Source organism: Coptis chinensis, chromosome 6 (genome assembly GCF_015680905.1).
Source record: "Coptis chinensis isolate HL-2020 chromosome 6, ASM1568090v1, whole genome shotgun sequence".
Taxonomy (NCBI): Eukaryota; Viridiplantae; Streptophyta; class Magnoliopsida; order Ranunculales; family Ranunculaceae; genus Coptis; species Coptis chinensis.
In genome coordinates this window covers 76,112,289-76,127,834 of record NC_141461.1, presented here as the reverse complement: position 1 = coordinate 76,127,834, position 15,546 = coordinate 76,112,289, and the positions used below count along the sequence as shown (strand labels likewise).

Below are 15,546 nucleotides of genomic sequence, written 5' to 3'. Positions count from 1 at the left end.
TGCTAAACAGTTCATGTCCCTGCTAGTATAACGGGCTGATGAATAATTTCTTTCTCAAGTACTTTTCCATGGAAGCAAGTAGGCTGAGAAATAAAACGGGATATGGGAAACATTGTTTGGCCAGGATTGTCACCTCTAATATTACTCAAGATCATGGTTTTATCACAAAACAGGCGCTCATTACTTTCATGCTCATCCTACACTCGGTAAGCTCATTATCTGGACTGTCTGTATTAACTTTTACATGCACCCTAAGTACAGACTCATCAGTCATCACAGTGACCTACTAAACAAAAATATAGTACATGGAATTAAAAGTGAGCATTGAGCTTATCAAACAAACTAAACTTGAGCTTGCTCTTTCTTAGCTAAAAAAGCCTCTAGAGAAGAATTCTTCATTTCTTTATTTCTATACTGAACCCTCCTTCCATGACCTGTAAAAATTATGAGATTCTTAGCTCCACTATACAGTAATGTGTTTTTTAGTATAAGAAATAATCTAGTTGAAGTGAAATGTCTCTTTCAGTCCAAAATACAAGATAATGAATGAAGACAGATTGAAAATATAAGATTCGCCCAAAACGGAGAAATGATTAAGTTTCTAAGGAAACGGATTAAGCTCTACAAGAAATAGCAATGAGACCAACATGTGGATAATGCACAATCACAAATAACACCAAACTGACTTGAACGTGAACCCAAAGATTCAGAACAAGTTTCACAATTAACCGAAATAGTAATACACTAAACAATTCCGGAAATGTTAGGTTGACAGTATCCAGAATTTTGATGTCCACTACCATCTGCTAAAATGAAGTCGGATTGGGGACGACATGTCACATCTCATTCTTTTTCTTTTTGGCTAAAGTTTTGGGGAGAAGGCTGATGCAGTTCAAGATCTGGCTAATGCGTACATGGACACATATGAACGAGCTTAGGTCGTTTGATTACTTTCAATTGATAGGCGCATGCCTATGGTTGGTTTCTTCTCTACTTGATAGGCACACGCCGATAGGATGTTTTGTAGTTGGTTGTTTTCATTGATAGGCACCTATGGTTCTTGTGTAATTTACAGGCGCATGCCGATAGGCTATTTTGTAGTTTTTATTTTGTTAGTGTTTAGGTCCAATATAAGGCCGCCTTTAGGTTTTTATTCTAGGCAGGTAGCAATGCTAACCCGCCAAGTCAAAGCCCTTAATCGGCAACCCAACAACCCACAAAGATCGTGAGCCTCAGGGGGATGAGTTGCTGGCTGGGTTGCCTCCTATAAGGGACATACAACACCGCAATGATTTGGTCCCTGGTTCTAAAATCCCTAACCGTCCTCCCTATTGTATGAGTTTGAAAGAGCATGCCGAGGTACAGAGACAAGTTACTGAATTGCTTGAAAGGGGATTATTTGCGAAAGTTTAAGTCCCTGTGCAGTACCAATGTTGTTAGTTCCAAAGAAGGATGGTACATGGCGTATGTGTGTCGACAACAAGGCTATTAATAAGATCACTACAAAGTACAGGTTTCCTATTCCACAGTTAGATGATGATCTTGATCAGTTACATGGTGTTGCAATGTTTACAAAGCTTTACTTAAAGTCTGACTATTACTAGATTCATATTCATATTGGCGATGAGTGGAAAACGGCATTTAAGACGAAGGAAGGCCTATATGAGTGGTTAGTTATGCCATTTGACCTCTCAAATGCACCTAGTACCTTCATACCCGTCATCAACCATGTGTTGAAGCCGTTTTTGGGCAAGTGTGTGGTGGTCTATTTCGATGATATCTTGGTTTACAGTAAGGACATCCAGTCTCATCTCCAGGATCGTCAATCTGTGTTGTGCCAGGCTCAACTCTTTGCTGCTGTGGCCAAATGTGTGTTCTGTACTGATTTAGTTTTGTTTCTGGGGTATGTGGTTTCGAAAGAAGGTATCTCTGTTGACAGCTCTAAAGTTGAGGCAGTCCGTACATGGCCTAGCCCCACGACATTAATAGAGGCGCACAGTTTCCATGGGTTTGCTTCTTTTTATCATCGTTTTGTTCCTCTCTTTAGTACTATGACTTTAGTATATTACTGCTCCTATTATTGATTGCTTGCGTGGTACCAAGTTTCTTTAGTCTCAGGTAGCTGAAGAGAGTTTTTAGCTTCTAAAGACTAAGCTTATTTCGGTACCAATTCTTAAACTACCGGATTTCTCTCTACCCTTTGAAGTGTGTACTGATACTTCTAAAATCGGTATTAGTACAGTTCTTAGCCAGGGTGCTCATCCTGTTGTTTATTTTAGTGAGAAACTGACACATGCGAAGCAAAATTATAGTGCTTATGAGCTCGAGTTCTATGCCATTGTTCAGACTCTTAAACATTGGCGTCACTATTTGATTCACTTAAGAGTTTATTTTGTATTCTGACTATGAGGCCCTAAAACACATCAGTAATTTGGATAATGTCAGTGCCAGACAATTGCGTTGGTCCAGTTACTTACAGGACTTCACTATTGTTTTGCGTCACAAGTCTGGAGTTCAGAACCGTGTGGCTGATGTGCTTAGTAGGCGTTCCTTCTTATTGGTGTCATTATGCCCTACTGTGTTGGGGTTTGACTCATTCCCTGATCTTTATCCGAGTGATCTTATTTTGCTCCTATATTGGGTGCCATCCAAGGAAGGTTTATCATCTGAGTTCTCTTTATAGGAGGGTTTTTTGTTTAAAGGTCGTCGCCTCTATGTTCCAGACTGTAGCCTTCATCTACGCCTCATCACTGATTTACATAATGAGGGACATTTTGACCATGACAAGACACTGAAGCTTTTATTTGATTCATATTTTTGGCGGGTTTAGACAAGGATGTCCAGAAATTTATTGCTCATTGTCATGTTTGTCAAGTATCTAAGGGACATGCTACTAATGCAAGTCTCCCTTCAACTCTATTTTGTGGTTGTGGATCGGTTCTTTAAGATGGCTTGTTTTATTGCGTGCAAAAAGACTACTGATGCTGTCAATGTTGCCCAATTGTTCTTTCGAGATGTTTACCGTTTACATGGTCTCCCTGATTCTATTGTTTCTGATCGCGACACCCACTTTTTAGTCACTTTTGACGTTTCTGGAAGTTGTTGTATACTGATATGGAGTTTAGTAGTACCTATCATCGTCAAATTGATGGGCAAACCGAGGTTGTTAACTGTTCTTTGGGTAATTTATTGCGTAGTTTGGTTGGTACTAAGGTGAAGCAGTGGGACTTTCATCTCTCACAGATTAAGTTTGCTTTCAACCGATCCGTTACTCGGAGTTCTGCATATAGTCCTTTCCAGGTTCTTTATGGGTCTAATCCTCAAGTTGTTGCTGATCTCACACCTATTCCTGGTTTACACCCTGTACATGCTACTGCTTGTGAGATGGTTCAATAACTTCAAGATATTTATGTTGTTGTTCGCACTAATTTGTTGGAGTACGAAGTACAAAATTGTCGCTGATCGTCATTGACATCGACGACATGTTGATTTTGAGATAGGTGATTTTGTTTGGGCGGTGCTCACTAAAGAATGATTTATAGCAAACAGAAGCATAGTAAGATTGGTCCTGTTGAAGTGGTTGAGAAGATCAATCCTAAGGCTTATCGTCTCCAGTTGCCTAGCCATATCCGCACTTCTGATGTCTTTAATGTGAAGGATCTCCTCCCATATTTCGGTGACTCCTCCGACGATGAAGATGACTCCAATTCGAGGACGAATTCCTTCCATCATGATGCATGATGCATGATGGGAATGATGCAGTTCAAGATCTAGCTAATGCGCATATGGACGATATGAACGAAGCTTCTGTAGTTTGACTGCATGCCTATGGTTTCTTCTCTACTTGATAGGCTTATGCGCCCGATATGATGTTCTGTAGTTGGATTGCTTTCATTGATAGGTGCATGCTGATAGGTTATTTTTGTTTCGGTTATTTTATTTCAATAGGTTGTGAACCTTGTGAACATCACAAAAGGGTAGTATAGTCTTTATTTTGTTCGTGTTTAGGTCTCCAATATAAGGCTGCCTTTAGGTTTTGTTAAAGACACTTCTTATTTGATCAATTCTTGGTTAAGGATCGACTCTTTATCATTGTTCCTTGGTTAAAGGACGATTATTTAGATTGTTTGTGAGCTAACGCATTTAGTCATACATTAAAGGCTGACCCCCATATCTACCTGTTACATTTGACAAAGCATAAAGCTTACAATCACCCCTAAAAGTATCATCATGACAGGGAGGTATTAGCAGAATTGATAGTTGGATATGTGCAGGCTAGTTTATTAAGGCAGCATATATTCTATCTTATTTAGTCTAGCTATATATAGAAGAGTATATTGTATATAGACATAATTGATAGGCATTTATTCTTACCTTGCATAGTCCGATGTAATGGCTGATTTTCAGCCTTGTAATTAGCTCGACAGTTTCTATATAAAGAGAGCAACTCTCACAAGGAAAGGGATTCAGAACAAAACCCAAATTGACATGGTATTAGAGCCACAAATTATTTTCGCGGTTTTCTCTCGGCTTGGCTGAATTCTTGGTTTCTTAGAGTATTCTGGTTGTGACGAATTCTTGGTTTCTTGGAGTATTTCTGGTTGTGACGAATTCTTGGTGGTTATTATGTCTGGAGAAAGGGAAAATTCTATTGTTCGCTTTAATGGCAAGAACTACACTAGTTGGGAATTCCAGTTCAGGATGTTTGTGAAAGGGAAGGAGTTATGGGGACATTTGGATGGGCCTTCTAAGGCTCCAACTGATCCCAAGGAACTTAGTTCATGGGAAGGCAAGGATGCCAAAATTACTTCCTGGCTACTCAGCTCTGTTGAGCCTCATATGGTCAACAATCTTCGTAGGTTCACTATTGTTAAGATGATGTGGGATTACCTTCGGCGAATTTATTATCAAGATAATTTTGCCCGAAAGTTTCAATTGGAGTTAGACATTGGAAACTATCACCAAGGGAACCTCTCGATTGAGCAATTTTATTCCGGTTTTATTAATTTATGGAGTGATTATTTTGGGTTGGTGCATTCTCAAGTTCCCAAAGAAGCTTTAGCAACACTACAAGCGGTTCACTATGAGAGCCAGCCGGATCAATTCTTGATGAAGCTCTGACCCGAGTTTGAAAGTGCACGAGCTGGGTTAATCAAATGGGCACCTGTCCCATCTTTGGATGTTTGCTTGGGTGAACTCTTGCGTGAAGAACAGCGTCTCGCCTCACATCTTGGCCTTGCTCAAGATGCTGGTGGTTCTGAGATGGTTAATATGGACCACGTTGCTCAAGGCAGAGGACAATCCAAATCTCTGCCACAGTGTTATAGTTGCAAGGAAATTGGGCACATTGCAAAACATTGCAGCAAGAAATTCTGCAATTATTGCAAGCAGGAGGGTCATATCATTAAGGATTGTCGTGTACGCCCTCAGAATCAATCCGCTCCTGCTTTTCATACTGCTGTTCAGTCCACTTTTGTGCCTACATCTTCTGCTCTACCTGCTGTTACGGGTTCTGCTTCCAACATTACTCCCAAGCAGGTTCAACATGTGATTATTTCCGCTCTTTCTGCTCTTGGTCTCCAGGGTAAGAAACATCTCCTTCTCCTTGGTTAATTGACTCTGCGGCTTCCAATCACATGACTGGTAGTACGGCAACTTTACATGATGTTCGTAAGTATGATGGTAAACAACATATTCAGATCGCAGATGGCAGTACTCTTCCTATTACTGCTGTTGGAAATCTGGGGTCTTCCTTTACTAATGTTTTTGTGTCTCCTGATTTATCTGCCAATCTCATTTCTGTTGGGCAATTAGTAGAAGAAAATTGTTCTGTTCATTTTGATTGTTTTGGTTGTCGTGTGCAGGATCAAGCGTTGGGACAAGAGATAGCGAAGGGGCCTAAAGTGGGACGTCTTTTTCCTCTTCAGTCATTTTCCGTTCCTCGTTCAATTTCTGTTGGTTGTTCTACTATTGCTAATAATAATAGCCATTATTGGCATAAGAAATTGGGTCATCCCAACTCTGCAATTTTGACACATCTTATGAAACATGGTTATTTGAGTAATACAATTGAGTTTTCTCCCTTGTCTTTTGATTGTACTCCTTGTAAACTTGGAAAAAGCAAATCTTTACCTTTTCCTTCGCAGGGTAGTCATGCTTCTACATGTTTTGAAATTATTCATTTTGATGTTTGGGGTATGAGTCTTGTTCTTTCTCATGCTCAATACAGGTATTTTGTGACATTTATTGACGATTACGTCGTTTCACGTGGGTCTATTTTCTTCGTTTCAAATCTGATGTATTTTCAACCTTCAAAACCTTTGTTGCCTATGTAGAAACCCATTTTTCTACCTGTATTAAGATCTTACGCTCAGATTCTGGGGGAGAATACATGTATCATGCCTTTCAATATTTTCTCCAACAGAAGGGTATTCTCTCTCAGCGTTCGTGTCCTTACACCCCTCAACAGAATGGCATTGCCGAGCGTAAAAATAGACATCTTTTAGATGTTGTTCGTACATTGATGCTTGAATCTTCTGTCCCTCCGAGATTTTGGGTAGAAACATTATCTACGGCTGTATATTTGATTAATCGTTTGCCTTCTCCTACCTTGCATCTTGATTCTCCATATTCTCGTTTGTTTGGTGTTCCTCCTGATTATAATTCTTTGCATCTTTTTAGTTGTGTTTGTTTTGTTCACTTACCTCCCATTGAACGTCACAAGCTTGCTGCTCAATCAGTTTAGTGTGCTTTTCTTGGCTATAGTAACTCTCATAAAGGGTTTGTGTGTTATGATGCGGATGCTAACAAGCTTCATATTTCTCGCGAACATGATCTTTTTGAAAATCAATATTTCTTTCCGTCTCGTACTAATCTTGTTTCTTCCTTTATTTCACTTCCGATTTTGATGATGTGTCTAGTACTCCTTGTTTTAAGCCAAGTATTGTGTATCGGCGACAGCGACGCCGCCCATTGCCTCTTTCCTTCCTCCTCAACCTCCACGATCTGTGTTGCCTCAACCCCGCCGGGTCTACTTTCGGGCTTCCCAGCCCCGGATTGGTATGGATTCTCTTCTTTCGCTCTTCAGGCTACTCTTGATACTACTTCTGTGCCTAAGTCTTATTCTCAGGCTTCCACTCAAGAGTGTTGGCCAAGCTATGCAGGACTAACTTCAGGCTCTTCAGGACAATCACACTTGGGACATCGCCCCTTGTCCTGTTGGAGTTAAGCTTATTGGGTGCAAATGGGTCACGCCATCAAGCTACATGCTGATGGCTCTATCGAAAAGATATAAAGCTCGCCTGGTGGCACTCGAATCGGCAGGAGTATGGGCTTGATTATGAGGAAACATTTGCTCCGTGGCCAAAATGACTACTGTCCGCGACTGTTATGGCCATTCTTTGTTTCGAAGGATGGTAAACCCGTCAAATGGACGTGAAGAATGCATTTTACATGGTGATCTAAAGGAAGAAATATTTATGTCACCTCCTCCTGGCTTGTTTCCTTCCTCTTCTGTTGAGGTTTGTCACTTGAAGCGGTCTCTGTATGGTTTGAAGCAGGCACTGGGGATTGGTTTGAGAAGTTTCGCACTACTATACTTGGATTTCACATTTACTCGAGTCAATATGACTCCCTCTCTTCTTTCGCAAGAGTGCCCTTGGGATTGTTATACTTCTTGTGTATGTCGATGATATTGTGATTACTGGATCTGATCTCCAATTAATTGAACAGCTCCAACAGCGCCTCAAATCTTCTTTTCATATGAAAGATCTTGGTCCACTGCAGTGTTTTCTTGGCCTTGAGGTTCAACATTGTCCGAATGGCACACTCTTACATCAGCATAAGTATACGCAAGAACTTCTTTCTTTAGCAGGCCTTCAAGACAGTAATTCAGTTCTTACACCTATGGAGGTCAATTTGAAGCTACATCAGGCGGGTGGTGATCCCTTATCTGATCCTTCGATGTACCGTCAGCTGGTGGGCAGTTTGAATTATTTGACCATTACTCGACCTGATATCTCGTTTGCTGTTCAGCAGGTCAGTCAATTTATGCAGGCACCGTGTCAGACACATTTGGCCGCTGTCCGTCGTCTTCTTCAATATCTCAAAGGGACATCTGGTCGCGGCTTGCTTTTCCCTTTAGGGAATTCTTTACAGTTGGAAGGTTTTAGTGATGCCGACTGGGCTGGTTGTGCGGATACTCGTCGTTTTGTTACGGGTTGGTGTATGTTTCTTGGCAATGCCCTCATTTCTTGGAAGAGTAAAAATCAGGCTCGTGTCTCGAAGTCATCCACTGAGTCTGAATATCGAACTATGTCGTCTGCCTGTTCTGAAATTGTATGGCTTAGAGGGTTGTTAGGCGAACTTAGTGTTCCACAGCTTACTCCTACCCCTCTTCATGCTGATAATACCAGTGCTATTCATATTGCTGCCAATCCCGTTTTTCATGAGCGCACCAAACATATTGAAGTGGATTGTCATTCCATTCGTGAAGCCTTTACTCGCAAGGAGATTACTCTTCCACACATTTCCACTGAACACCAAACTGCTGATGTCTTCACCAAGGCTCTCTCTCGTCCTCGCCATCAGTTCATGGTTGACAAATTGCTGCTTCTCGCCCAGCATCAATTTGTGGGGGGATGTTAGCAGAATTGATAGCTGGATATGTGCGGGCTAGTTTATTAAGGCAGCATATATTCTATCTTATTTAGTCTAACTATATATAGAAGAGAATATTGTATATAGACATAATTGATAGGAATTTATTCTTACCTTGCATAGTCCGATGTAATGGCTGATTTTCAGCCTTGTAATTAGCTCGACAGTTCTATATAAAGAGAGCAACTCTCACAAGGAGAGGGATTCAGAACAAAACCCAAATTGACAGGAGGTACTAATAGAAAGACCAATTACAACCCTACCCAAGAGGGTTCCACCAAAACTCGTCCTCAAGTACAATCCAATACACTTCAATTGTCTCTTTTAATTGTTTACCCACCTAGTTTCGTGTAAGCAACAAATCAATATATATATATATATATATATATAGAGAGAGAGAGAGAGAGAGATTTCAATAACATAAAAGGAATATATCCAAATATCCAATATATACTACCTCGAGTATGTAATCAGTTAAAGCGCCACACACCAAATAAGATTTAAGGAACTATACGCACCAGGTAAGATCCACTCAAAGTCAAGGGACAACAACTTCCGAACGCTGCTCACTTGAATGGGAACTGCCACACAGATCAATTTGTCAGTCAAATGAAAAACTGCAAGGGAAGTAAATGATCACTAAACTTTGATTAAATCAACTACTTTTTTCTTTTATTTTTTAGATTCTTTTTACAATTGCTGTTATAATGTTACACAAGAAATGATACAAATGGTAAACAAGAAAAGAATGCATTAAACAAACCAATAGCTGCATTTGTTCCACTCTTTACCGCTTATTGGATAGTCGTAAACAGTTTACTGTATACTTGACAGTTAATTCAGTGTTTTTAGAAATTTTCAGAGAACTCATTATCTTTTTCTAGAGGAATTTTCCATTTGTCACATGTGAAGGAGTACCCAAAACTCGTCAGCAATAGTCTAGAAGAAAGTAAGGAATTTGCTTGAAAGAACTCTGTATAGAATGTAATAAGGTAAAATCTACGAGCCACTTCTCCAAGCGCTGGGGAGACTTTCTTGCTTACCTGAACAGCGATTGTATCTTTCCACAATACTGAGTTCATTTAACTCTTCGCACAAATGGTCCCCAGTGAACAGGATCCTGAGTGGCTTGTAGAACAAGCAGACTGATCCCTGCAATTGAAGTTAACAATCTGATAGTATCATCAACTCATTAATCTGGTGATTCATCAGATAATAACAATATTTGTTAGCATTCATATTCGCACCATTGTTTGTTCCCGGAGAGAGCTTGACTAGCCAACATATGGTTATACATGTTGAAATAAGTATGTGATGAGAGAGAGATAGTCCCAGAGAATAAAATTAGGAATAAGCCAAGAAAATGCAGTAGTCCAAATAGCTGATAAATTAGGGGAAATACAAATGTGATGGTTTGGCTATGATCAACATAAAGCACTGATATCCTACGTTAAAAGGACTTTTTAGGTTGGGTCTATATTCACAACAATTCTCTCAAGCAAATGTGATTGTTAAATGCAACACTCTACATGGATGATCGTTAATACTCGCTTTTACAATACCAAACACACTAAAGCCAAATGAGTTAACATGCTCTTTGTCATGTTGTTACAGAGCTCAGAGAAACAGTGTTAAAGATCTCGTACACACTTGCTGGGGATCCTTGTTACATGGAAATATAGAATTGAAATAGATACAGTCTCATCTACGAGTTTCAGTGCAGAAGACTTACTTCAGTATGTCCTGGAGTGTGAATAAGCTCAATGTCCTTGCTGAGACTCCATGGACCAGAACCATCTAGTTTCATCTCCACATCAGCTGTATAACCATCGACCTGATAACATGAGATGATGAAAGAAGAAATAAATCAGACGAGTCAAAAGAAATACTTGAATGTAAATTTATGTTCATTTTCATTTTCATTTTCATTTATACGTAGAAGGAGCTTAGTGTATGTGCAGGTGTGTGTAATTAACATGAGCAAATCTCACTTCTTTTAAGTGAATAATCCTGTCACAGCTTAGCCTCTTTGACCATTTCTCATGATCTGCCACATCATCGCTGATCATCAAAACAGAAAATAAGATAATTCAATTTCTATTCACACAAGAAGGAAGTAATAAGTAGCGCACATGGAATGTTTTTTTCTTAATCAATAAGTAATGCACATGGCATCACAAGATCCCTACTGAAGACAGAAAAATCATTTCAGATTATATATGTAATCATACCTGTGGGTTAAAAACATGTATCTAGCTCCCCCTAGCATCTCAATATTATGTGCAAGTTTTTCGGTGTATCTAGGGCTGGACAAAAAATTAACTACTGAATCAGTTTCTCTGAAACGAATCAAAGACATCACTGAGAAAAAGTTAAAATTTTCTATCTACCTATCTACAAGAATGTTTCCTTGTGGGTGCACAATGAAATAAGAAGTTGCTCCATATGATCTCTCGGAATGATATCCACAATGAAAGACACCCTGATATGATAGCAATTTTTTGGCAAAACATGAGTGATGCAGGTAAGCCCCTTGAAATAATGTAACTTACTTTTCATTCAGAAGTTTTACTTCGAAAGAATCTAGTACTGAAAGATAGCTAATATAAAAGAAAAAAGATTTTTTCAATGAAAAGAATGTAAGAGTAGAAAAGAAGAAAGACTAAAAAACAAAGTAAGAGAAACAAAAGTAACTGCAAAGCTATCAAAGAACATTCAAAAGCTCAGAAATCTTCTATAATCATTGTTGCCGGACGTATGACATAATTTTCTGTGGAAAAAATACAAAAATTTAGTTCAATATATCTGGATGCATTGACATCAGAGAGCGAAAACTTAATTTCGGTAACTTGATAGACTTTAGTGGCCTAAAGAATCTGCACCTACTGGCTAAAGTAGGCCGGGATTCAAGCAAGAGAAACAGGTGTCGTAACATGAACATTCTGAATCCACGAATCGCCTATGATGAGAGCTTCACTTCATTAAGGGTCCTACTTAAATTATCTCTCTTCTCCCCCATGTTGGAGTAAATCCAAGCAAAAATTCAAAACGAAAAAAGCGCTTTACTTACAAAAAAGGGAATGAAAGATGCAATAGGCAAAGCATAAGGAAACGTTAAGATCCTTGTTAATAAAATAACTTCCATGTGTAACATGCTAATATATCTAGTTTCAACTGATTATTTTGAGCAACAAATAAAGCTGAACTGGTATCAAGAAATTGGAGCTAATTACCGGAATTCTCTGCTCATCAATAGGAAGAGGAAATGTCTTTTGCACTTCTAGAATATCATGAGGAGGTTTCTCTGTATGGATTGAGCTTGTTGGACAGGAGAGTAAAGCCTGCACATAGCATGAGGACAGCACGCGTTAAGGCCCGCAGATTGAGAAAAGTAAAAGCTGCCCTCAGACTCTCCAGCAAAGCACAACATTGACTCATTGAGTATAGCTGACACTGACAGTATGCTTATGCAAATCAACCTCAATATGAAAATAAAAATTAGGGCTGACGATTTTTGAATGTTTGAACCAAGAACTTCCCAGTTCCCACAACCAAATAAGTAATCTAACAATATTCTAATGATAGCTGGATTTATGTTACAGTAGATGTGGTACCCTTTTCTTTATACACATCTAAACTACGTGAATAGATTTTGCCAGGATTTACTCTAACAGGTCTTCAAGAATGAATATGTAATTAAAAATAATACAAAAAATAAAACATAAAACATAAAAATTATGAATACAACAAATGGCTAACTTGTGTTATCAGTAAGAAAAAAAAATCTTACTGATAATTATAGATATACAAGTTATGTTGGAAATATGACAAAGCTTACTTATATAACAAAGTTCCCCACCATCCTATCCTAATCCACATAAACTCTCTTCTCTAATACCACTTTGATTCTAACTTTAACATCCAATAAACGTGCCTATATCCAACATCCCCCATCAAATTCCTAATAAAGAAGAACATTAAGAGTTTCCAAGAAGGAGAACTAGCAAAACAACTAATGAAGAGGTCTACAAATACTGCTGCCTGGGGCCACTAATGTTGGACAGTGTGTGCATTCTTAATTTGTGGAATTTGCTTGAGTTCGTGTCATTTGTACTGTGTGCAAGCAAGAACAATGTAGAAAGATTGCCACTAATTACAAAAGGGCACAAGATCTTTTGTTTAACATCAGGTAAAACCACAGTTCGGGAAGGACCACCTAGCTCAGACTCACTTGGCTTGGCACCGCTCAACACCGCTTCCAAACAGGATTATGCTAAAGAATTCCAGGCCCAGGTGTACTAATAACTCCTAGTCCAGACAAGTCAAGTTTCTAACACTGGCAACCTAGTCACGAGCACTCACCACCACCACGTGCAAAAGGAGAAAGCATGGCTCTGATACCATTTAGAACCAGGAACAACAAGTAGAAAGTAGGTATAGCCCCAAAACAATTGATTATGAGACCTAAGCGTTTTCTGCCACTGAAAATGAAAAAAAAAAGAAGCAGTGAAGCAGTTTTCACTAAAACCTTCTTGGCCATATCTTCAACAGTTCTTTGTTGGCCAGGTAAGGCGATGAGAAAATATGATTAGTTTATCTTAGGCCTTAGCTTACTTCCAGTCTGAGCAAATTTTATTTGTGTTGCTTCTAATGCTTGATTGCATAGTCAGACCACTCTGTAGTAATATGAGATACTTTCTGATTTTATTAAGATGTTAACACACAGACACAACTTTGACAGTGCCTGATCTTTCCATGCAGGGCAAGTATAAATGTTTAATATCACCATGTTTTCTTTTTTTCAAATTTTCAACTTTAGGTGTACGGAAATTCTACAAAAGGCTTATTGAATTTTCTATTAAGTTAGTAACTCAAAACCTCAAAATGCTGTTGTGAATACTTAAACTTCTCGATATCTCAAAACCATAAAAAGTGAGTGACCAGTCTAATACGCAGTTTGGATTATCTCGTAAACCACCAGTTCCTTCTAAATAGTATTAGTAAATTCTAGATGTTTTATAAATACTAAAGAATATAATTGAAAGGGGCAGAGCACTGTCAGCTACCTGAAGAGCACTCATTCTTTCTTCTTCACTATCTGGCTGTTTGAAGACAGCAGATTTTTCATCTACTCGAGTGAAGATTTGCTGCAAAAGATGAAGTGATATATTTGTAAGACAAAATAAAATTACACGGGATTTGAAACATAAAGAACAAAAGATTACTACTTTAACTATAATTTGTGATTTAGCCTAACAGTTTCGCATAAACAACAAATTCCCATATTGGAGAAAAAGATATAATGTATACTAAAAGAAATCTCAATCAAAGAAAGAGGTTGAGAAGACCTACAAGTACAACTAGCTAGTAGCTACTATTTACTACACAAAATCGCAGTAAACAACCGATTCCCACTAAAGCAGAACACAAATTTCTCAATTCACTCAAAATAATCAAAACATGTCTGCCTATAGCCCTCTTAGTAACTCGTCCTATCACTCTTTTTTCTTTTCGTTTTTTCAAATCCACTATCAAACCTACTCATCCTGAGTCAACCATGTTTATGGAATTATATGGACTAGAAGATAAAAATCAAAGGAGATCAAACCATGACTAATTTATAAGCTTCTACTTCTTATGAAACGATAAAACTGACAGAATATCTAAACCGAAAAGCGCACACATTTACAATTATGGAATATCATCGATATAAGGTATATTCGAGTTGAGATTTCAGATAGGTTTCTACAAAGAAGAAGTTGTTTGCATGCCTCAGCGCATTATGCATATATGACTCTAGATTGACCAAATGCAAGAAAACTGGTAACATTTACCGGAGCCATCCAACGACAAGTGTCGCAATCTATGCATGTGTGATCTGCAAGACAATCAAAAGAAGAAAAGACTAAATCTTTAGTACATGTTAATTGAGCATTTCAGACAAGTGTACCATGCATCTACATAGAAACCCCATTACCAAACACCAACAAATAAAAAAGCGGTCGAAAGAACCATAATCCAGCAAAATCACCAGAAAACATAGTTAAATCCAGAGTCTTGAATCAAGTTCTACAAAATCAACTGAAGCTTAAGTTTTAAACATCTTTTTATGAACAAAAAACAGTTCAAAATGAGCTTATAAGCTTCTTGCAATAGTCAACTTGTGCAAATTCATGGTCATTAGTAACAGGTGTGGGTTACGCACTTCAGCGCCATCCAATTTTGGGGCCAATTGATTAGTAACAACTCCTCATGCAACAAATTCGCACTTACACACTCCTCAAACTAAGTCACCCTTAAATGCCAAAAATCACTAATACCCAAAATAGAGCTAAATATCAGATTTTTCACTACTTGGGCTTAACAAAACAGGTTCAGAACAGCTCATAAGTAAAATTTTCCACAACCCAAAAAGGGCATTTGCAGTTCTGATTAATGATGTTTATAATAAAATCAACAAATAGTTATAAAAAACAAACTTGCCTACAAAGAAGTCTCCTTGCACGTTTTGAGGACGTTTCTCTCTTTCCTTGTTCCTAACTGTCTGTTTTGGTGTTTGAATTGCTCTGATAGTTAAAATATTTCCAAGCTTTTGAGCTGAACTGTTTCTAGTTACACCACAAAATCTCTGGTGGTCATTCATGAATTTTGTGCCATTGAAATAGGATATGGTGCTTGCTAAAAACATTTTGTTAAATTATTCTGACATGCTAGTTGTTAATGAGTTTGGTACTTTATAGTCCGATGCATTTCAGTAATACAGGCAGCCTTTCTTGACTCTATCGAGACCGAGTGGCATGCATCTTTTACAAGTTCCATCACTGTTCAGCTATACATAGTTTAATTGAAAACTTAACTTTTGATCATTGTTTGGATTTTGATATGGGC

At 38.4% G+C, this 15,546-nt stretch overlaps 1 protein-coding gene across 4 annotated transcripts; it reads right to left on the bottom strand.

Moving 5' to 3' along the window:
- Nucleotides 1-103: 103 nt before the first annotated feature.
- LOC147494513 (metallo-beta-lactamase family protein) lies at nucleotides 104-15,521 on the bottom strand. Of its 4 annotated transcripts, none has more exons than XR_015199926.1 (12): nucleotides 15,142-15,425; nucleotides 14,493-14,536; nucleotides 13,725-13,805; nucleotides 11,892-11,999; nucleotides 11,049-11,140; nucleotides 10,890-10,964; nucleotides 10,650-10,719; nucleotides 10,391-10,492; nucleotides 9,702-9,810; nucleotides 9,177-9,239; nucleotides 8,773-8,998; nucleotides 1,102-8,658 (listed from the first exon to the last, which is right to left on the bottom strand). XR_015199926.1 is itself a non-coding variant. In XM_086568931.1 (11 exons), exons 1-11 carry the CDS (start codon nucleotides 15,344-15,346, stop codon nucleotides 343-345), a joined length of 1,041 nt encoding a protein of 346 aa, XP_086425057.1. In that variant the 5' UTR covers nucleotides 15,347-15,521; the 3' UTR covers nucleotides 104-342. The 4 variants fall into 4 exon arrangements, 2 of the variants coding, with proteins under 2 accessions (XP_086425057.1, XP_086425058.1); XR_015199927.1 differs by having other exon boundaries at nucleotides 1,102-8,844; nucleotides 8,922-8,998; XM_086568931.1 differs by lacking the exons at nucleotides 1,102-8,658; nucleotides 8,773-8,998 and adding an exon at nucleotides 104-434 and having other exon boundaries at nucleotides 15,142-15,521.
- Between the last annotated feature and the right edge of the window lie 25 nt (nucleotides 15,522-15,546).

Bases quoted from the DNA above. Each gene is read 5' to 3' on its own strand.
- LOC147494513 (XM_086568931.1), bottom strand. From the start codon at position 15,346: ATGTTTTTAGCAAGCACCATATCCTATTTCAATGGCACAAAATTCATG. The intron at 14,537-15,141 runs GCAAGTTTGTTT...ATTGTCTTGCAG, and splicing joins GCAAGGAGACTTCTTTGTAG to ATCACACATGCATAGATTGC. The intron at 11,141-11,891 runs GTAATTAGCTCC...CTATCATATCAG, and splicing joins TTGATGAGCAGAGAATTCCG to GGTGTCTTTCATTGTGGATA.